A 22848-nucleotide genomic window follows, 5' to 3' on the forward strand; every position below is an offset into this window, starting at 1 on the left:
CTGTGTTTGGCTCGGAAGCCGGACTGTGAGGAGTCGAGGGATTTGTTGGTTTCGAGGAAGGTGGCGAGCTGGTTGTTGACAGTTTTCTCGATGACTTTGGCCGGGAATGGAAGAAGCGAGATGGGGAGGTAGTTTTTGAGTTCGGTGGGGTCAGCTGTGGGTTTTTTCAGAAGGGCGCTGAGTTCTGCGTGTTTCCAGCTTTACGGGAAGGTGGCGGAGTTGAGGGAGCAGTTGATGACATCTCGGAGGTGTGGTGCTATGATGGAGTCGGCTTTGTTGAAGATGTGGTGAGGGCATGGATCAGTTGGGGATCCTGAGTGGATGGAGTTCATCAGGCGGATGGTGTCCTCAGCGGAGATTGGGTTCCAGTCGTTAAGGATGTTCAAGGGGGGTGAAGGTCCTGCAGAAGGTTGGGTGGGTTGGTCTCCGGGTTGGTTGTCGAAGCTGTTGTGGATGTCTGCGATTTTGTTGTGGAAGAAGGAAGCTAGGGAGTCGCAGAGGGCTTGGGAGGGGGTGATGTCGTTGGAGTTGGCTGATGGGTTGGTAAATTCTTTGACGATGTTGAATAATTCCTTGCTGTTGTGGGCGTTGTTGTCTAGTCGGTCTTTGAATGCGGCTTTCTTGGCAGACCGGATTAGTTGGTGGTGTATGCGGGTGGCATTTTTGAAGGCGTCCCTGGTGCTGGTGTTTGGGTCTTTTTTCCAGGCCTTCTCGAGGGAGCGACAGAGTTTCTTCGATTTCTCAAGATCATCGTTGAACCAGGAGGCGTTTTTGCTGCCTAGTTTGATTTGGCGTTTTTTCAACGGTGCTAGGATGTCGGCGCTGTTGGATAGCCATTGGGTGAGGGTAATGGCTGCTTGGTCGGGGTTTGGGGAGTGGGCGGGGGGTTTAGAAGAAGCGATGAGGAGATGTGGTCGATGGTAATTTTGTTCCAATTTCTTCGCAGGGTGGGTTGAGGATGGTTGTGGATTGTGGTCTTATTGTAGATAAAGTGAACGCAGCTGTGGTCCGTCCAATGAAGAGCTGTGGTGTGTCTGAATGAGACATGTTTGCTGGAGGTGAAGATAGGGTCGAGTGTGTGACCTGCAATGTGGGTGGGGGTAGTGACAAGTTGTTTGAGTCCGAGGTTGGCGAGATTGTCCAGAAGGGTGGTGGCGCTGCTGTCATTGCTCTTTTCCAGGTGAAAATTGAGGTCTCCCAATAGAATGTAGTCCTCGGAGGGGAGGGCGTGTGGGGTGATAAAGTCAATGATGTTGTCACTGAATTGTGCACGGGGTCCTGGGGGCCGGTAGAGGAGGGTTCCTCTGAGTGTGGTCTTGGGGTCGGTGTGGATCTGGAAGTGGAGGTGTTCGGCGCTGGCAAGGTTGACGTCTGAGCTGGTTGAGATGCGGATGGAGTTCTTAGGGACGATAGCGATGCCTCCTCCTGTTTGCTTGATGCGGTCTTTACGGATGATCTTGTATCCTTCCGGGATGGCAATGGTGATGTCTGGGGCTGAAGAGGCATTCATCCATGTTTCTGTTAGGAAGGCGACGTCCGGTGAGATGGTGTCTAGTAGATTCCAAAGGTCGATGGCGTGTCTGAGGACCGAGCGAGTGTTAAGCAGGATGCAATTTAGGTGGTTGGTGTCAGGTCTCTGTTTGGTGTTGGTGGATGAGGAGTTGGTTTTGGTGCCGTCGAACTTGCAGGAGTTGCACAAGAAGGGTCCATGGGTGTGTCCAGGAGCGGCTTGGACGCAGTTGGGGTAACGGCCGGGGTTAAGGGCTAGGAGGGTGGTGGCATCGTAAGTGATGCGAGTGGGCTGGGCATTGCGGGAACCAGGGGGTCTGGCGCTGGGCGCGGTCCAGGCGCGGACGGGCGTAGACGGGCTTACCTTTGGCGCACCTTCGGCGCGAATGGGGCGCGGTCGCTGCGCGTGGACGCTGCGCGTTTGGACATCTGTCATAAATGGAGAGTGGCGGGGCGGAGCGTGGGAGGGGGAGCTGGGAGGCGTTAGCGAAGGGGGAGGGACGGTCTGCAGACACAACAAAATGGTGGGCACAAAAACAACAACAGGACGCTATGCGAGGTCAAACAACATACAAATAAGCAAATGCGAGGATACCAACAGCAGCGCTATGCACACATGTCATCAATTACAATAGTTAAGCCCTGAAATGGTAATCGACAGTCAGCAGCGCAATGCACGTAGGAACAAATGACCCCAAATAACTACGCAAATGCGGAGCGCTTCGCTGGGAGCAGGGTGCTGAATCAGGGCTGAAAATGCAAGATAAGAGAATAAAATGCCAGTGGATAGGCAGCGCGAACGATACCACAGAGGCGCTTGTAGGTCGGGAGGAGGGCAGGAGCAACCGCTTCACGTGTAGTTCAGCTGGTCAAGTGAAAATCCCCAATCCCAAAGGAACACTGCAAATTGGAGTTAGCACAGTGACAAGATATTGTACATAAAAGCAAGAAACACATGTCATAACCTAATTCATTGTAAGCACATGACAGTGAGGTGGATAGGATGGATGCTGTGAACTAGTGAAAGCTCTGTGGAGCACAGTCACACTCTAGAGCAACGCAAGAGTCATCATTTCTATAAACAGATATCAAGGGGAACCGTTATGAAAGGGCAACACCCAGATAAGACTGGCAATGAAACTGTACATGTAACAGAGTAATAAAATGATGCCTAGTCACATACTGAACTGAAATTGCATTTATATAGTACTTACCACCCCTGATGAGGTGTAGCACACTAGCCAGGAGCCCAGAGTTAGTGGTCAGTCCATTGGTTACTGGAGTTGTTTTTTCATGCTGAATTAAACCCTTTCTTGCAGTAGTTTCTTTGTGGTACATTAGTGACTAAGGTGTGATCATTAGAGGGAGTATGTGAGTAGCAAATGATTTCAAGAAACACTTTCAGACAGACAGGCTTGGAGATTTAAGAGTAGTATATATATATATATATATATATATATATATATATATATATATATATATATATATATATAGCGAACCTTGTTGCACGGAACAGCAAGTCTCCAAGTCTTTAGCAACAAAGAGCCGACCCAAAAGGTGCTGGTGAAAAGTGTTTATTTTCTGAGAGCCAGCGCTGCCGCCATGACGCGTTTCGCCTCCAGGGAGGCTTGATCACATGACAAACAGTGTACATCGAGCTAGACTTTTAAAGTGACAGTGCAAAAAGTGTGTCATAGAAATGAAGAAAATACTTCAAAACACGCAATTGCTGCATATGAATACATTGGAATGGTGAATACTGCCCAAGTGGGCTTACCAGGCATCAAGATTGAACAATTCATATCGTTGTAACCAATAAAGTACATGAATCAGTATGTACAGGTTAAAACCATGAAGAAATGCAAAACTTGATCAATAGAAAAAACACTGTTATGTAAATGCACATGATAAAAAATTTCATCTATGTACAAACTACAGTATTAAAAACCAAACATTCCAGTATGTACAAGTGGGTATAGTATTTGCAATTCATGCAAATAAAAAAATATCAAATAGCAGCAAAGTAATGACACCAAAATATGCATTCAAAATAGAGCCCAAATGGGCAAGTCACGATAATTGTCATAGACAGATAAAGTGCATTAAGTGAAGTGCAAAGATCCAATAAAGTGCAAGGTATTAAACATAGATGATTCCAAAAGATAAAATCATGAACAGCAATGTGCTGAAGATTAAGAAAAATTCATCATATATACAACAGGAAACATTTATCAGGGAACAGTAAATGGAGTAATAAAATATCCGGACAGGCGTGAGCAGGTATGGAAATGATTTAGAGGCAAGTATAAAGGTCTTCCCTGTCATTAAGACCGTTCGGGTGTTTGGTGTTTAACTCCAGAATGTATCGAGTCTCCAGAAGCCGGAGTTTAGCCTCACGGTCACCTCCTCTCCTTGATGCCTCAACACAGTCAATTAAAAAGAAGAGAAGTGAATCAGGGACGCCCAGATGTTTGTCCTGGAAATGCCTGGCAACCGGATAGTTTTGATCATGTCCAGAGATAGCCCTTATGTGCTGGAGGATGCGCTTGTGGGCGGGCAGCTTAGTGCTGCCCACGTATTGTAGCCCACAAGGGCACTCCAACACGTAAACGGCATATTCTGTTTTACATGTGAGCCATTTAGAAATGGCGGTTGGATGCTCAGAAAAAGGATTTTTGTAATGTGTCCTGTTACTGCCAAAACGGCAAGCCTTACATTGGGGGCAGATCTTAAAGCCCTTCTTTAATGCTGACCAGGTGTTAGAAGTCTTAGGTTCCATATATATATATAAGAGAATCAGAGAAGCACTCAAAATAAAGGAGGCAAATAGTAATTCAATATTATGCAGGCTTTTAAGGACCATAGCAGGTAGAGGTTTTTGCGACAGCATGCAATCTGAGAATATAAACCTGTGAAAAGAAACTGCTTCTGCTCTAAAAGTAAGTGGCAGGCATGGCAGATACTTACCTCGCTGCAAAAAGTAAGTCCAATACTTGCTGAGAGCCCTTTACCAGTGACTGTGAAGCAGTGCGACATTTAACATATCCCAGTACCCATAACTACAATTTGACGACACCGTCACCCCACTGTATGCAATGGAAGCATTACTTTAAAACCTAGAAAGAACCCCATGTGTACCTAACAAAATATTGTTACAGTTTGTGTAATCATTTTACACCATACATAAACTACAGATATAAACATATTATGTAAACACCAGCAACTTAAATTATAACAAGGCAGCTGATAAACATATTGCAGTAATCAAACTTTCAGTGCATGTTTATATGACCCATTCACTCCCTGGTTTGGATGGTGCTGTCCCACTGTGTGAGTGCCTGAAGAGCACCCACATAGATCAGATACAATGTCCATCAGAATGGAAGTGTCCAAGGTCACGTTGACCCTTGAGCATCCACCTTGCATCTTAGTGACAGACAATACTGGCAAATCCAGACAATCCTCTGTAAAACAGCTCCAGCTGTTCACCATGGTACTAACTCACCAATTGGGTATCCCACTTCAAACAGAGCAAGGAAGGTGCCTTGGTGCCACAGAGTCCACATGAGGCTTAACTGTAAGATACACCAGACCAAGGGATCAATACATATTTGCATATATTTGTGTCCAATAGGAGATTCACCTGCAAGTGATCCTGAAGACTCATTAGAGCAATACTATGATCAGACTAAAACTAAGCATGGGCGAATTTTGCGAATCTGGCGTTCGCGAATTTTGCGGATTTGCGAACTCGCAATCCGCAAAATCCGCGAATTCTCGCAAATTTGCAGATTTTTTTTTTTTTGTGTTCGCGCGGGTTTCTGCCAGGTCGCGAGGGTTTTTGTACAATTTCGCAAACGCGAACTTACCTGTCGGGTCGCAAGTTTTGCGAACTTGTTGTTTCTACGTGTCCAGCCTGTTTGGGACACTCTTCTTCATCACTGCCACCCTCTGTCACCACATGCCACCCTCTGGCTCACCCATGCCACCCTCTGTTTCATCACAGCACCCTCTGGTTGTCCAGTGTACATTATTGTGGCAAAGCAAAGCACACCTTCCCTGCCTCAAGTGACCTGAATTAATTTGGGGCTGATTAATGTGTCACAGAATATTTTTTTAGCTGGCACCTGCTTCCTTAGTGCTTCCTGATTAGTGATCTTTTGCACTTGCTAAGTGCTTTCATTGTTGCAAAATTAGTTACAACCCCTGCCCTGCCCCAACTGACAATAATGAATTAGGGGCTGATTAATGTGTCACTGGATTTGAACTTCCAGCCTGGCTCCTGCTTGTCTCCCTTAGCTGTAATTCAGGACCTTTGTGGCATATGTGTAACTATTCTGAGGGTCAGAGCAGGGTCACATAATAGTTGCAAGTAGGCAACTGAACTCTGGAGGGGCCTCTCAGGAAGCACTACAGGAAATGGCTACTAATGATGAGCTTGAACTTTTGAACCTGGTAAGTAGTTTCAGTTTTGCTAAGATCATATTTCTGCAATTTAGCGCTTATTCGCGGGGAGCGAAGTTGAACTGGGAAGCCGCGAACTCACGCGAACAGTGCGAGCAAGCCATAAAATCCGCTGCTCGCGGATTTGCGGATTTTGCGGGAAATTCGCGGATTGCGAATTTACCCAAAATCCGCAAAATCCGCGAGCGGAACGGATTTTCCGCCCATACTTAACTAAAACCCAGAGTTACATGTGCCTAGTTCAGCATCCTCCTGCACCACAGCATTGGGGCATGTGATACTGGTGTCCAGTGACCGTCACCAGAGCAAGAGTGCCATGGGGGCAGCAATGGCTGAACCATCAGGCTGGGTAACACCATTATTCCTTGGTTTGTGTAGAAACTCTTGGGCTGCACTGTCAGAGGCATTGAGCTCAAGAGGTAAGTCGTCATTATTTGCATTAGTGCCACCACCTTGAAGGCCACTGAGGCAGAAGGACCCAGAAAACCCACCCAATCAGAGGAGAGAATGGATGAGAACATCATCTCAAAGCTCAGAGCTAAAGCCGAGGGTGGGGTACAAGGCTGAACTACATTCAATCAGGTAGCCCTAGAGGACAGGTAAAAGCTGAGAAGATAGCAGCAGGTCCTGGGAGAATCACCAGCGCCCACTTACCAGCTTAAAGTCTGTAGTGCTTATTTCGCGTAGCGTGCGCAGCAGGATGTCCACCCACTCCTTCTCACCCAGGGGGTCCTCCTGAGTGCCAATCACATAGATATCATGCTCGATGTAGTCAGCACTGTCATCTCGTGTCTTTCCTTGACCCTTCGAGAGGAACCAAGAGGTGATCTTCTTAGGGGGCGGGGCATCGCCTAAAGTAGAAGTAAACAATATCCCAAAGCAGTGTAACTGTCACAGTGGAGAACACATGATGGCACACATCTCTTCACTCATATTCGTATGACAATATATCCATCCATCTGAAATGCACAAATCCATAATAATTTTTAAAGAACAGACTAGATTTCAATCAAATTATATTTTATATTTATGTGGGAGTGCGGATTGCCCATTTCTTCAGAAACATAGTTAACTTCATATCAGTGTAAGCATAAATCTAATTTCTTGTAGGCTTTAGCACTTGTCTACACAAGTCACAGGGAAGATAGAGTGAAGATTGTGGGACTGACATCCCATTGTCACACTATGGATTCTGATAACACATTCTTTCTAAAAATAAAAGTGACCATACTCAAATCTTTACTGCCTTCTCTTCTGCGCGCATTCCCCCATCATACGCACACTGCATGTGTAGTGACGTCATCAATATATTCCTCTACAGATGTGAGGATATATCTTGCACTTCCTTCTTATTGCTAGTATTCAAATTTGTATATAGGAAAAGCATAAAGTTTTGATATTGCTTGGATGAAGTGCAGGATAACCTTGAGATGTTTTGAAGTCCACAATAATCAAAGTAGTCCATGAACTAATGTTAATTTAAAACATAAAAACATCACACCAGAGATGGAAGACATGCTCTGCTCATGCTATATTGCCGCGTTTAACGGGAAGCCTAGTACAAAGTAAGGCACTTTCTATATTTTCGTGGGTTCATTCAGCAACATTTTTCTGATTGGGAAGAAGTTAAAACAAATCATGCGCTATAACTGAAGGGACTCAAGTGTTTGGGGGGTCTGGGAGATGTAAGTGGTATGACCAGAGGATCTCAAGAATCAAGCTTCAAAAAGTCAGATTTATTGTATGACTGGAGCTTTACAAGAATGTGGTGTGCCTGGTCGCCCACTCATCCCAAAAGCTGTCTTTCTCAAAGTGAGAGTTGTATATATGATTGGACGTCACAGAGACCCCGGTGTCTTTCAATTTGTATTATTACTACAGGGGCCACAATAGTATCTAGTAGTTTCAGGTAATGCTGTTGTTATGTCTGCATAATTCCCAAGAGAGATGTAGCTATATATCATCACAGTGTGGTACTACAAAATAGTTTCTAGGAGTCTGTTGCCTTTTGGATACTGTGACTGGATTGTTAAGCACTGAGCACAAGTTATGTTGTATGAAGAAGTTGTTCATACCCATATTCCACGTCCCGATGAAGATTGTGAGCATGTCTGGCTCTGGCTGGCCCGAATGCTTGTTTTTCATCTGCTGTAGAAGCTGGCAAAAGCCCTCCCTCTTCTGTGGGTGAAAAGATGAACAGTGAGTGAGCAATGACCATTGTTTGTAACCAAAGAGGTATGCTCCTCTTCATACATCCGTGTTTGGTTATTCTCTCAAACAGAATGCCCACCTGTCCTTTCCATACTGTCCTACCTCCCGCTAGCTCTCTTCCACTGGAAATTCCCCATACACATTATCATCTCTATTCCCCATGCACTGTAGTATGTACTACTTCAAATCCAACCACTCTGCACCAGTGTTACCCACACAGGAAGGTGTCCCTCACACACATTTGACAATGGTGCATAATAGAGGGATGACATCCTGCCCACCCCCAACTCTTGAAACAGAGCCTCTTTCACTTGCTTCCTCTCTTAATGGCATCTACCACATTCTATCATCTTCGTTAAACATTTACAACTGCTTTCTCCTTTTTCTCCCTTCTTAGTTACTCATACCTCTTACTATGCTTTTTCCCACAAACTTCACACAATCATAGTGATTCTCAAAGACACCCCAGGGCTTCCATATCTGTCCACAGGGATCTTAATCCCACACACCTTTCATGACCTACGACCTAGGATATACCTGGGATCTGATTCCGGCTCTGACTTTGATTATGATATCCCAGCACACATAGTTGGTCTCCCTCACATCTCATGGCAAGGTGCTGAAAGCCCGAAACCGGTCCTTGGATGCTTGTTTCCAGTCCAGGGAGGACCTGGCTTGGCAGTTCGGGCTGGACTGTTCCCATGGGGCACAGGGTCAAGACTGATTTGCATATGGCTGGGTTCAAACTGGAATGGCATGGTGAGCAAAAAAACGACGGATTTAGGCCCAGATCTCTGTACTGGGGTGAATGTATGACATTGTTCTGCATTCTGTCCATCACCTGTTATTTTTGCATTTGTCACCCCGAGTGGGGCGGGTATGCTCAGACGTGAGTCCCGTGCTCTCCATCCCACTAGAATCAAGCTATCCAGGCTGATGAGTGCTGAAAGCCTGAAACCGGTCCTTGGATGCTTGTCTCCAGTGCAGGGAGGACCTGGCTTGGCAGTTCGGGCTGGACTGTTCCCATGGGGCACAGGGTCAAGACTGATTTGCATATGGCTGGGTTCAAACTGGAATGGCATGGTGAGCAAAAAAACGATGGATTTAGGCCCAGATCTCTGTACTGGGGTGAATGTATGACATTGTTCTGCATTCTGCCCATCACTTGTTGTTTTTGCAAGGTGTGAAAGGGGCCACACAAATATTGCAACGGTGTCACTCACTTCCCAAAAAGGAAATACAATGAAACACACCTTGGTGTCAGAGAACACATACTCCTTCCGCTGGGTTTTCTCCTTCTCCGTCTCAAGCACAATCACCAACTTGTTAGGGAACTTCTGGGACTTGATAAGCTGTCGGACTAAATAGAGACAAACATTAGTGATCCGGCTTATGAAGCACTAAATCTCAGCGGTGGTCCATGCAGGTAAGAGCTGTGTGTGTGAGTGGGGGGAGAGGAGTGGTGGGGGGGTGGACAGACGACGGAATAGGGAAATTTAAAGATTTGTATTTTGTATTTATTAAGCGCAACAGTCATCCTGAGGGATATCACGGTGCTAGAAAAGCTATATCCTGATGTGAAAGTGGGTAAAAACCCGGATATCTGAGCAGGGGAGTCAAGGCAAAAGCTGGAAATATATAAATCCTATTCCGTCGTCTGTCAATATCCCCCCGCCCGCCCTGCCCCACCGTGCTTACTTGCACGGACTGCTGCTGCTAAACCTACCACCCAACTCTGAGGTCTGCATCCTCTCCCTGTGAACTCCGTTGATCCAGTAGTTCACCGGCACCCAATATACAGGCATTTTAATTGCTAGCACAAAAAAAAGCAGTCACTACAGCTGAACACCTCACTAATGCCACAGGGTTGTTACAAAAGCAGACACCGTGGAACAATGGGTTTAGATGTAACATTGCAACAGGGCTGACATAACAAGGGATCTGGAAATACCACTGAGAAATAAACAGCTGCTTAGCAAGGAACTGGAATTTAACTGCACCAGATCTGGCATAACAAGGGGTATGGGCTCAACACTGCGATATATGCAGCAAAATAAGAGATATAGACCTCACATTCCAAAAGATACAGCATAACAGAAGAAGGAGCCCAACACTCTGACAGCAAAATAAGGAAAATGGGACCAATTCACAAATGTATTTATTAATAAGTGAAGTGGTGCTCATAGAGTATTAAATGCCTTTGTTAATTTGCCCTTCAACCTCCAAAATGTGACAAAAATGGGAATATTCCTATACAATGACTACAACTAGAATAGACTGTGCCCGCTGCACTTTTACTAAAAGGTAGTTGAATATTTGGAGTCGATTCACAGGCATTTACGAATACATGAAGTTGCACTCCAGAAGTATGTCTTCACATCTTTATGCCTTTGTGACACGACCCCATAGACTTTTCACTGCAATAGATACAGCATAACAAGGGATATGGGCCTAGCACTGAAACAGATAAAGCAAAATAAAGGAGTCACAGACAACATAACAAATAAACTTGTGAAAGCGCTAATACCTGCAGCAGCAGAGGTGATTTTGGCATGATGACAAAAGCAGACACATTATTTGTAGTGACAAGATTGTATGACTATGGCAGATGTGCAGTCTTTGTGATATGATGTGCCTCACTTACAGCAGTGTCCCCCTAAATAAGCTTGCATGGCTACTTACTCTTTTTGTTGTCATACGATTTATCATCTGGGCCATCCTTAGACTTCTTAATAACAAGCTTCCCCATTTCTACATCAACCTTGAGGATGATTTTTGTTGAAATCCCCAAAGAATCTGGCTTCACCTACAGGAAGAAAGAAACACCTACTTTTATTGTCTGTAGTGACTGGCATGTGGTTGTATTATAGCACAGCACTATAATACTGAGGAGAACTGTTAGAACTGTGTGGGGTAGCGAAACAAGTCAGTTAGGACTACCAGAGTTATAATGCTGAGACAACTATGCCACCTCTGCTGTACTACACTACAGAGATTTGTCTGCAGCACCTCTTCAACATCTCTGGCAATATCTGCACCACTTCGGCTATATCAGAGACCAATGTTTTTATATTGCAGCACAGAGACATGGCTACACTACCTTTGCAATACAGATCCTAACTTTACTACTACTAAATGCCTTTTGTGAATACCAAAAGTCGTAAAGTTAGGATTTTGTCTCAGTTTAGTAGTAGTAAAGTTAGGAATCCTAACTTTAATACTACTAAATGCCTTTTGTGAATACTAAAAGTCGTAAAGTTAGGATTTTGTCTCAGATTACTTTTGTGAATACGGCCCAATTTCACTAACAATCAGCTATAAAAGACAAACATATATTGGTACTATATTGGTGCTTATTTTGACATTATAAATATCAATTTGTTTATATATGTTACAATGTAAAGACATTTTCTCTTCAGAATGACATTTGAAAGCCACTCTAGCTTTAAGGGTGTTGCTTTTAACAAAGTCATGGTTCACAAGCAGTTGATAAGTACAAAAAAACACTCTATAGTGGCCAGTTGCTTAACCATTGACCATTACTCTGTACAAATATTTTGGAACCTCAGAATCTCTCAACTAATTTACCACTGTCACACAAGGTGCAACTGAATAAAGGAAAATAACAAATCCATCTTCCTCTTCCTGAAGATATTATGTACACCAAGTTGCTGTCCTAGTTGGAAGACCCCTGCAATAATAGAATGAGTCAATCCTGTAAACTACAGAGATATGTTTGTCAAAGTAAAAACCCTTTTACATACCCGATCTAGCACAACAAATGCTAAAAGATTTTCTCCGTGCAACTTGTATCCTTAAGGATTAATGTTTGTGTAGAAGGACTTTGAGTATGTATATTTCCACAAAGAACTTTAGGTATGAGGATGCCTGATGCTGCATTTCAGTAGGATGTGTTGTATTTAGTGTAAAGCCATTGGTAAAGGCTAAAGGTGTATCGGTTCACTGGGAAAAGTTATATCAGATTCCTTAGATGTGATATGTTTATAATGAAAAGTAATAACAAAGCGAGTAGGCCTTACAAACTTACTGTGAAAGCATGTACACATAGCAATAGACAGTTATGGTTGTATCATTATTACACTGAGCTGATGCCTGTAGGCAGGTATTTTGTTAAATGGAATCTCACAGTTTACTGTATAAGGCAGGGTTTTGGTGTTGGTGACCCACCTGAACAAACCTTGGGGATAGATGGTTTGCACTTTGACAATCCTTCTTGTGCTCTATTAGTAGGGATTTTGTATTATTTTGAGAACTATATTTTGTACCTATTTTTAGTTTATATGGATATACCAGATAGTTGCCTTGTGGGAAGGCGTTATGACCAACACAGTAGGTCTGAGTTGGTTATGGTGACAAGCCAACAATAAAGTTATAGTTGCAGAATAATGTATTGTAGGAGGAGGCTGGATCTTGTTGAGCTGCTGTTCACGATGTTGTCATTGCGGAAGGTGGGTTGGAGGACGGGGGGGCACCTGGGTGTGTGGATAATTACCTGTGACTTGCCAGCTGTGTTCATGTTGGTTAAAAATGCAAATCAAAATATTAAAAAAACAATAAAAAACAATAAAGTTATCGGCTCGATTCTTTATAATGAAACGTTATGCTAAAGTCAGTAGGTGTTGGGGCGTGGCCAAGCCGCAGACCAAGATGGCCACGCGGTATTGAAGCTCCGCACACCATCTTGACACAGCTGCTGTTATCCCCAACATACGCAGTCATGATCAGCACATCCGAGCTATCACCAGACCCCTGAGATCCTGCTGAGACCGGCACTGCCATTCCGCCGCCAAATGGAAACTGCATTGACGTAGGCTGGGGGGCGTGGCCTGAGGCGGACGAACTGAGCCTGGGAGAAGCGCGGCATATGATCCGGACGGAGCCCCGGGACGAGTGGGCCCAGCAGCCGCGTCTCAGCAGCCCATGGTGTGAACCCAGCGGTAGGTGAGCTGACCGTGAGCGATCGTTGAGTGGGCTGCCCGATTGTTTGATGGCGCGGCCGGCCTGCAGTCTCCTCCCTCCCCCACCGGGCAGCACCATCCTCCTCTCATCGGCCTGGAGAAACTGTAAACGCGGACGGACCCTGGTGACGGCGGCCTAAATGCAAGATACCGGCTGACAGGGGCAAACCGTGAAGCAACTCGCTGCTCACCAAGCACGCTTGTTACTCCGATTGCGGGCTGACTTATGCCAGCAAATCAGCGAATTCAGCCTCTCATCAAACCCCCACCATTTCTCCTGACTACATTGCAGCCCTGCTCAGCATGGTAACTTCATCCAAACCCCCGCCCGAACACAGCGACTCGAAGCGCCACCTTGGGGGGCCCCCATCGCACAATACCCAACGCTTGGTGGTACCTGCCTGCAGCAAGGCCCTACAGGGAGAGCAGCGGACGCAGTGGTCCTTCGATGGTCCACTCCTCACTCCTCTGTCCTCGGACTTGAGATCTGTGATCACTCCTGTGGGAGGTTCATTACCTCCTCTTTTTTACTGCCAGGTAGGCACTTACATCTCATTGCTTGCTCCTGGAGAGACACTTCCCTGCTTTACACTCCTCGGGTGCTGGGTGTCCCCCCATTAACTGCTGCGCGCATTGTTGGATCTTCATTGCGCAATACACGCTGGAACCTTTCATTGCCTCCCCATCTATATCATTGCGCCACGGCATGGGCAGCAAAGACACAAAACAGAAGACGCTTCCATTCGAAAAGCTCACTGACACGGACTCAGAAAGTAACACCAGGATGGCGGCGGAGGGCAAGGTGTGGACCGACCAGATGATTCCTCAGCACAATCCACAGTGCTGCTACAGGAACAGAAGGTGGGATTTGAAGCTCTGGATGGCCGATTTGATGCATTTGACAAGAGGCTTGCCGATATGGGAGCAAACATTGAGGTGCAAGATCGACGCCTGGATGTTGCGGAGGCCCGCCTATCCGACATTGGATACGGCACTGCCCAATCCCGCAAGAGGCTAGAGCATATGGAGCGCATACTTAAAGATGTGGCCTTTAAAAATGAGGATCTTGAAGCACGCAGCAGACGCAATAATATTTGCATCATGGGGGTTCCCGAATCTACAGTCACTGGCCGCCTGGACACCTTTGTAGAAACTCTCTTAGCTGATATGTTCGGTAGAGATTCCTTCACACCGAGCTTTGAAGTTGAACGCGCTCACCGCTCACTTGGGCCTCCGCCCAACCCAGGGTGTCCTCCGAGGCCAGTCATTGCACAAGTCATGAACTACTGGGACGGTGACACAGTACTGCCCCTGGTGAGGGAGCATGGGGAAGCCATCTGGCAGAGCTCCAAGATTTTGCTGTATCCTGACTTCACGATCATGGTGCAAGAGGCCCGTCACAAATACACAGGTGTCAAACCCACACTCAGGAACCTTGGTTTAAAATATGGTATGTTATACCTGGATAGGATGAGAGTGGAGGTAAATGGCAAGACTTGCATATTCGATAAACCAATCGGAGTGCAGGAATTTTGCCAAGTATACAGATGGAATAATCAGACGGTTGGTGATGGTATCCGCCCCTCCCCGCCGCACAGTGAATCTGATGCCAGCAGGGACCTCTTCTCAGGAACTGGGTCTGGCTGATTCCAGCAAGCATTTTGATTTTTTTCAATATTATGTATCTGTTTTGAGATAAGGTCCTTCATCAATGTGAAATAATTCAATTGGCTGGGTAGATGACGTGTCGTTGCCACCCCCCCTTTGGTGTACACCTTAGCTTGGTGTTCTATTTTATGGTTGTACCACTTCAGTGTATATCTCACTCCATTGTCAATTCGATTGGTATTTTGTATTCTGTTTTCAGTCTTGGGTAGGCCTTGCTTTTCTGGTTGCGAGGTTGGGTGGAGGGTGGCAGGGACAATTGCTTCGGCACAAATGTTATTGGATTTTCAAGATGCTATTCACTGTCATGGATAACATGTACACACTTAGTACCGCATTTATCATGCACATTGAGATCTCAGATGGGCCAGTTAGGTACTATGGCAGGTCCCTCTGGCCTCTCCTTAATATTCTGGAACGTACGGGCCTTAACGATAATCGCAAAAAACAACATGTCCTGCACTATCTACTCCGCCACAAAATTGATAATAGCTTTCCTACAGGAGACACATCTACGTCACTCAGACTCTACTCACTTTGCATCCAGCTGGGGTACACACAGATACTTTGCCAATTATAGCAATTACGCTAGAGATACAGCTATTCTTATTCATAAAAGGCTTCTCTTCAGCCCAAGCTCAATCGTAAATGACAGTGAGGGACAATACTCCATTGCAGCGGGGTTGTTATTGAGACATAAGATAGCTCTAGTATGCTTCTACGCCCGAATACTGATTCCCCAGAATTCTTTCATTCTCTATACGCTCAACTCTCAAAATTAGGCCCTATGCGTTATCTTGTGGGTGGGGGGGATTTCAATTTGCTTCTAGATTCTTTGTTGGACAGTACCTTCCCTGACTCCAAACCCTGCGCGCGCCGAGCACTACTCAACCTCTGCAAACAACTTCCCTTATTAGACATCTGGTGCTCCCGAAATCCCTCCCACACAGAACACACGCATTATGCAGGCCAATACAACAAATGGACGAGGATTGACTAATTGTTGATTTCCCCAGGTGTCTCTGGTTGGTTTCACTCCCTCACAACACTTCCAAGGACATATTCTGACCACTCTCCCGTTGTACTACACCTTGATGTCCCCCGACCTGAAGGGTTTGATCCCCAGTGGAGCTTCCCCATCCGTGCCCTACTCGAAGACTCCTTTAATAATGAAGTACGGGAAGCCATTGAAGAATATTATTCCATTAACACCAGCTCGGTAGACACTTCGGCGGTCCTGTGGGAGGGTTTCAAACATACATAAGGGGTGTCTGCATCGCCAAACACGCCTGTGTGCTTAAGGTCCTGCGAAACTCGCTGTCCCGCATAGAACATGACCTGGCTGCGCTTGATGCCGTCATCGACCCTCCTATCGGAAAAGCAACGACTCGCACTTCTTGCAGACTACCGGGAAACGGCGGATCACGAAATTCTGTTTCTGGGCAAATACCAAAGAGTCAGGTGCTACAGCAAGGGGGAAAGGCCAGGCCATGTACTTGCCCAGATGCTTCGCCCCCCCCATACAGTAAGGCCCACATTAAGGAGCTCTGTTCTCCCGCTAACTAAGTGCTCTCCACCACCTCAGATTTTCGCGACAAATTTCTGGACTATTTCAAAGCCCTATATGCATCCAAAATAGGGAATGATCCCACAGCCCAAGAAAACTATCTATCTGAAATCGCACTACTATACCTTGAAAAATACATGCAAGAATTCTTAGCGGAATCAATTTCCGAAGCCGATGTTCTTGCGGCCATCGAAACTCTTGGATCCTCCTCTGCCCCTGGGTTAGGTGGCTTCACTGGCGATTTCTACAAAAATTACAAGGATCTCTTGGTAGCCCACCTCATTGAGGTATACGCAGAGGCCCTTGAGAAACAGATCCTTTCCCCTACCCTACGCGGTTATCATCTTCCTCCCTAAACCGGGCAAAGACCAGCGTCTCTGTGGGTCATATAGGCCCCTATCTTTACTAAATGTGGACTATAAAATCCTTGCTAAAATTGTCGCCATGCATTTGTCTCAATTGATGGAGTTCATTATCTCCCCAGCTCAATCCGTTTTTTTTCCCCATAGATCCACGTTGTTCAATCTTCGGACTCTCTTCTCTGTCCTCCATTGAATCAACCCAGATACCCCTGCTGCGGCCATCCTACTTGACACGGAGAAGACGTTTGACTCCTTGGAGTGGCCCTTTTTTGTGTCCGTAATGCGCCGAATGGGAATGCCAATGGGTTTCAATGCTACTACTTCTTTGCTGTACAGCCGCTCTGTAGTGCGGCTCCAAATAAACTGTTGTCATGGGGATGAGCCTTGCATTTACACTGTGTTAAGTTTGCATGAGCTTCTTCGAAGTTTAAACACAATTTTTCCTTTCTGCTGCCTTTGCACACGGCACACATTATTATAAATGTTTAGAGTCTAGCAGACTGTTTTGCTTCACACAAGAATAATATGTTTTCCTATAGTAGCAGCTTTGCTTGGTAAGCTTTGTCTGAACAGTGAGTGCCAAGGCCTTCAAGGTTTTTCAACACAGAGGTTGTTGTTCGGTCTGATCAGCGCACGTTCTAGACAACATATATGCAGCTGTGGCCACCTCTGATTTTGGCGCGTTTAATAATGCACTGCGCAGGCATGCAAACACACTTGGAGAACATTTGTATGCAGAGAGCTGGTGTAAAAAATGATGTGATCCAGAGGTATGGGGCCGCCCTTGTAAACCCAAGAGACCTTTTGTAGGTATAAAATAACCTACTAGCAAGGGAGGGTGAAATCTAGGTGTAATCTAGCCTTTTTCCATTTAGCATTTTAACATGCTTTCTCGTTTTGTATTTTATGGAATAGTAACTATGCTGATAATCTTGTTGCTTATAATATGTCTGCTTGTATTAGCTAAGATACTCCACCTGAGAACACGGCATTAGAAATAAATATTTCCAACTTGCACATGTCTTCATTTACTCCCAGTTTTGGATTATGAGAGTATAACGAAAGAGTGTTCATGTGTTCCACATTGCCTGAGGTATTCTAAGTTCCATGTTCTGGATTGTCTAATCATTGGGGGTATGGAAGAACCAATGAGACACTGATTGCTAGTCTGGTAGAGGATTTTGGCTTCTAAGGTGAGTTTTGGTACACCCTAATTCACTGAGGTGCCAAATCTCTATGCACAGTTCTGTGTATGAGCAGTATCCCTGCTACACTGTACACTTTCCCACTCCTACTAGTTGTCTAGACGTACGCGGCAGGGCTGCCCACTCTCGCCCCTCTTATTCATCCTGGCTATGGATCCTCTAATTCACCACTTTCAAGAAAATCATTTGCGGCGAGGCTTACAATTTAACACAGGTCCTCTTCTAGTTTTGCTCAATGCGGACAACACAGTTCTGAATGTGAGAGAACCTCACATTAATCTAGAGCCTCTCATTTGAGAAATAATCCGATTTGGGCGCTATTCGGGTCTCTGCATTAACTGGCACAAAACGGTGATCTTCCCCTTAACGTCTAGCACCAAGCCGTGGGAGTGCAAATTCCCTCTGGAGGGGTGATCGGATTCTGTTAAATATCTAGGTATTAACATCCACCTAGACACTGCCTTGATCATCCGCCTCATCTACAGCCAAGCTATCAGCACCTTAGAAACACAAATAGAGCACTGGCTGAGACTACCGCTATCCATTGCTGGCAGAGTGGCGATCCTTAAGATGGTGGTCCTACCCAAGTTTCTATATCTATTTAATAATATTCTGATACACCTCCCTAGCAGCCTACCTGACATTATGATCCCTTCTTACTAGATTAGTATGGGTGCAAACAACCTCGAGTTAGGTGGCAGGTACTTACTCTTCCCTATGTGAGAGGGGGCTAAGGAGTGCCAGATTTACATTTATATTATTTGATTGCCCAATGCAGCTACGCCTACTCGTGGTTCCACCCAGATGCCAGGATTCCGTTCCTCCAACAGGAGTCTGATTTTGTCCTTTCCGACAAATTATCTACGGTACTACCCAAGGGCATCCCAGAGATATCAGAGACGTTCAGACGGTGTTCACCAACAGTTGGGCTTGGGAGAAACTGAAGCGTGTCACTGGTACTGCCACGCTGTACTCATCTTCCCTACCACCTCCCAATACTCGATGGTTGCCAATAACTGGGAAAAAGATTGTGCAATGTACATTAACTAAATTTGACATTACCAAAATAGGGGACCTTCCCACAGACAGCCAAGCCTTCTCTGTCAAAGACGCGGACCGCTTCCCTGATGCCACATTCATGGATAGCTTTGTACTGAACCGGAGGGGGTCAGTTTCACGCACCACGCTGCCCGGTTTCCCAATAGAACCTGACTCCTTTGTGCCGTTATCCATGGTCATAGAGTGCGAACAACATGTTCACATCATCTTCAAACTCTACAAAGCATCCTCTGGTATAATCCCTGTAAATGACGACAGACTTCGCAGACATTGAAAGGAGGACCTTGGCCACCCAATCACTGATGACCAATGGGCAGACTGCTGCGCGGGTATGAGAGTAATTTCCCTTAACAGTAGACATAAACTGCTACATTTCAAGTTTTTACGCAGGATGTACATTACACCAGACAAATCCCACAGACTAGATAAGTCCAGACCTCACAATTGTCGCAAATGCGCAGCCCCCTATGCAGATTTCGCACACCTCACATGGACCTGCCCACTCCTACAGCCCTACTGGGAATTGGTGCACAAGACCCTCAGCAAGATGATCGGTCTGCCCCTAGTCTCCATTCCTGAAGTGGCACTGTTAGGCTATGTGGTCAATTTCCCCAAAAAGGTGTGGAAATTCGCAGCGCTAGGTTTGTTATTGGCCAAATGGGAGATCGCAATTCATTGGGGGTCGCAGATCAGTCCCCACTTTGCAGAGTTGGCTGGGCAGTTTGGCATCCTGCAACACAAATTGCGAGATATACTCCACCACTTTACCTACTTCTCCTCGCCCCAGGGACATATGGGGTCCATTAAGGATATATGTCGAGTCACATAGGCAGCCGTCCACCACACAACTGGAGCAAGGTATAGTTCCGGCTGGAGTTGGTTGATTGGATCATTGTTTTTCAATATAATTAATGTCAGATAACAATAATACTTCCAGTAATGATGATTATTATGTTTGACTTTTGTTCCTTTGTCTATGATATGACAGGTGGGTTAAATAATACCGGGCGGCGGATGTGATCTACATTGTGGGGCTGACAGCGACTATGAGATTTTGATTTTTGATGTCAGACGGGACTTCTTGGTTATTGCGCTATTTGACATACTTGCACATCCTTGCATATGTATTGCTCCATGTGTGGAAAATGGCAGTGAACTTCTATGTCTCTATTTGTTCATGTATGAAAATCCATAAATAAAGGTTTTTTTTTTAAAGTCAGTAGGCGTGACATATTGACTGTGAAAAGGGTCGATTATTTCTCTGTACCTAAGCCTACAGACAGGTATTTTATCACATGACATGTAACAGATTATCTTTGTAGGAAAAGATGTTGGTGTTGGTTAATATATTTGATAAACCCTAGGGGTAGACGATTTGCACTGTAATAATTCTTTCTAGAATCTAGTCTTTTATGTCTGCCACAATCTTGTACTAAACAAATCATTAATAATATATATATGTTCTGTGTGCTGAATAAACACTGATTTCTGAATCTCAATCCGGAGTTGCTCGTCATTTTCACCAGGACCGGTGAAAATATCTTGTGTATATATATATATATCAGATGTAGTGAGCAAGGCGGACTCGTCCGTCCAAACACGTCTGGCTGTATCGCATGGAATAAACACTTTTCTTTGATCTACATCCCACGGAGTCGGTGCCTGGTTTTTTGATTTCTAAAGCAGGATTGGAAAAGATATATATATATATATATAGCTCCTCGTGCAAAAATCACCGCCTCCATAATGAAAATTGCTTCGTCTGCATGGACCCCATAAGAACGCGCCCTACAATATTCACTTTTCCTATAGAAAGGATGATGAAGCCATGTGGAGTTCCACCGATTTTATTGTCAGCCGCTATCAGACGCGCTTTGACTGCGTAGCAGTCTTGGTCACCGATAACCAGACCATTGCACGCTGCCATTTTAAACTCTACTTCCATGTTAAACAAGTGTCATTCACAAAACTACAAAAACAGTGCTAGTGAAAACAGACTTGTAGCTTCAACCTACGGGGATCACAAGACGTGATATAATATACATAAAACATCTCATAATGTCTAGTTAAAATAAATACTTACATTTATATTCATTTTATACCACAGATGTCAAGTACTATTAAATAGTGTGATTTTTTCATTTACGCATTTTTAAAGCATATTGACATCTCATTATGCTAACACATTGTCATTCAATTCAGCCCCTGTGGGCTTTTCGTGATATCTTAGCTTATCGTACCTTCCGCAGTATTTATAGAATGATTTATTTATATACATATAATTAACACTTCTGAAATTATATCAGAGTTCTTTCTAGTGAGATGCTTCCCTAATTAAGCCCAAGTGCGCATACCCTCATATATCATGACATTGTCTATGGATCTCTCCTTTAATAACACTCTAACCAAGTCTGTTTAGAAAAAAAATGTAAAACATGTTTTTTTAATATACAAAATTTCTTCTGAAAAAACGACTTTTTCTAATTCATTTGGTACTCCTCTCTTACTGAATTTATAAATGTGTGTGCAAGTCCTCTTCAATGTCGAAACCCCCTGGCTGCTTTGAGTCAAGTTTTAGAGTATATCGGGACTCCAACCTCCTTAGTTTTTTCTTCCTATTTCCACCTCTAGGATCTTACATGTGTATTTGCCTTTGATATTCCTAGTGTTCCTAGTTAGTCCTGGTTTGTACTCCTCCGTATTGACTCCATGTGTACAGGCCTTACATTTTGTACATTTTACAAAACCTTGGCGTCTAACTAATGCCTGTTTAAATGTCCTTACTCTCCTGAATGTTATTTGTGGTCTACGGGGAACTACTTTACCAAGTTTGGGTTCTTTTTTAACTATGTGCCAGTGTTTGTTTAGAATGCGCCGTAATTTATCTTGCTGTTTGCTGAATGTTGTAATGAATCTACATTGATGTGTTCTTTTCTTTACTGGTCTTGTTTCTTTATTAATATTTCCTCTCTTTTCTTTTTGGAAACTCTATTGATTGCTGTATCTATCCATTCATTTGGGTACCCACTGCTTCTAAATCTTTCTTTAAGGATATTTAGCTCTTTATTAGTCTCTGCCTCATCGTTACAGTTACGCTTTGCATGAAGACATTCTCATAAAGGATGCTTGGTTTAAGAGTCACTGGGTGAAAGCTTTTTGTGTGTAATAGGGTGTTCCCTGAGGTGGGCTTTCTGAACAACTTAGTTTCTACTTTTCCATCACTGATATACACAGTTAAGTCAAGGAAGTTAACATTAGTTCTACTAATTTCACTGGTAAAACTCAAATTTAAGTTGTTATTTTGTAGTTTATTGATAAAGCTTTTTCCCTCATCTTCAGTGTCCTGCCACACTAAAAACAAATCATCGATAAAACGACTCCAGTGCATACTGTTTTCTTTCCATTCTTCCTGGTACTGTGTTTGGACCACCTGCTCCTCCCACCAGCCCATATGCAGATTTGTATAGCTGGGGGCGAAGCAGGTGCCCATCGCAGTGCCACAGATCTGATGGAACAGGTCGCCATTAAATAGAAAAAAATTGCTGCTTAGACACTTTTCAATCATACGCAAAATCATTTGTGTGTGTGACCACAGTCTAATTGGCCTAGTTCCCAAAAAGTGTTTTGCTGCTCTCAGTCCATCTATATGTCTAATGCTGGTATACAGCGTTGACACATCTATGGTAAGTAATAGGTAGTCTTTCTGCCACGGAAGATCATAAATCCTCTGGAGAAAATCCCCTGTATCCTGGATATAAGAGGGCAATGATTTTGCTAGAGGATTTAAAAATGAATCCGCATATTTAGATGTCTGCTCCAGAGCACTT

General features: G+C 44.6%; 1 protein-coding gene across 1 annotated transcript in view; it reads right to left on the reverse strand.

The window, feature by feature from the left end:
• INPP5D (inositol polyphosphate-5-phosphatase D) overlaps positions 1-22848 on the reverse strand; it is a gene marked incomplete at its 5' end in the record, with an annotated part of 480457 nt that overhangs the window by 279546 nt on the left and 178063 nt on the right. The window contains 4 exons of the mRNA XM_086949164.1: positions 6628-6824; positions 8049-8151; positions 9438-9544; positions 10867-10990. Coding sequence (XP_086805290.1) covers positions 6628-6824; positions 8049-8151; positions 9438-9544; positions 10867-10990 — 531 coding nt within the window. The remainder of the gene's footprint in view (positions 1-6627; positions 6825-8048; positions 8152-9437; positions 9545-10866; positions 10991-22848) is intronic.

Source organism: Lissotriton vulgaris, unplaced genomic scaffold, assembly GCF_964263255.1.
Source record: "Lissotriton vulgaris unplaced genomic scaffold, aLisVul1.2 SCAFFOLD_1234, whole genome shotgun sequence".
In the NCBI taxonomy this organism is placed as follows: Eukaryota; Metazoa; Chordata; class Amphibia; order Caudata; family Salamandridae; genus Lissotriton; species Lissotriton vulgaris.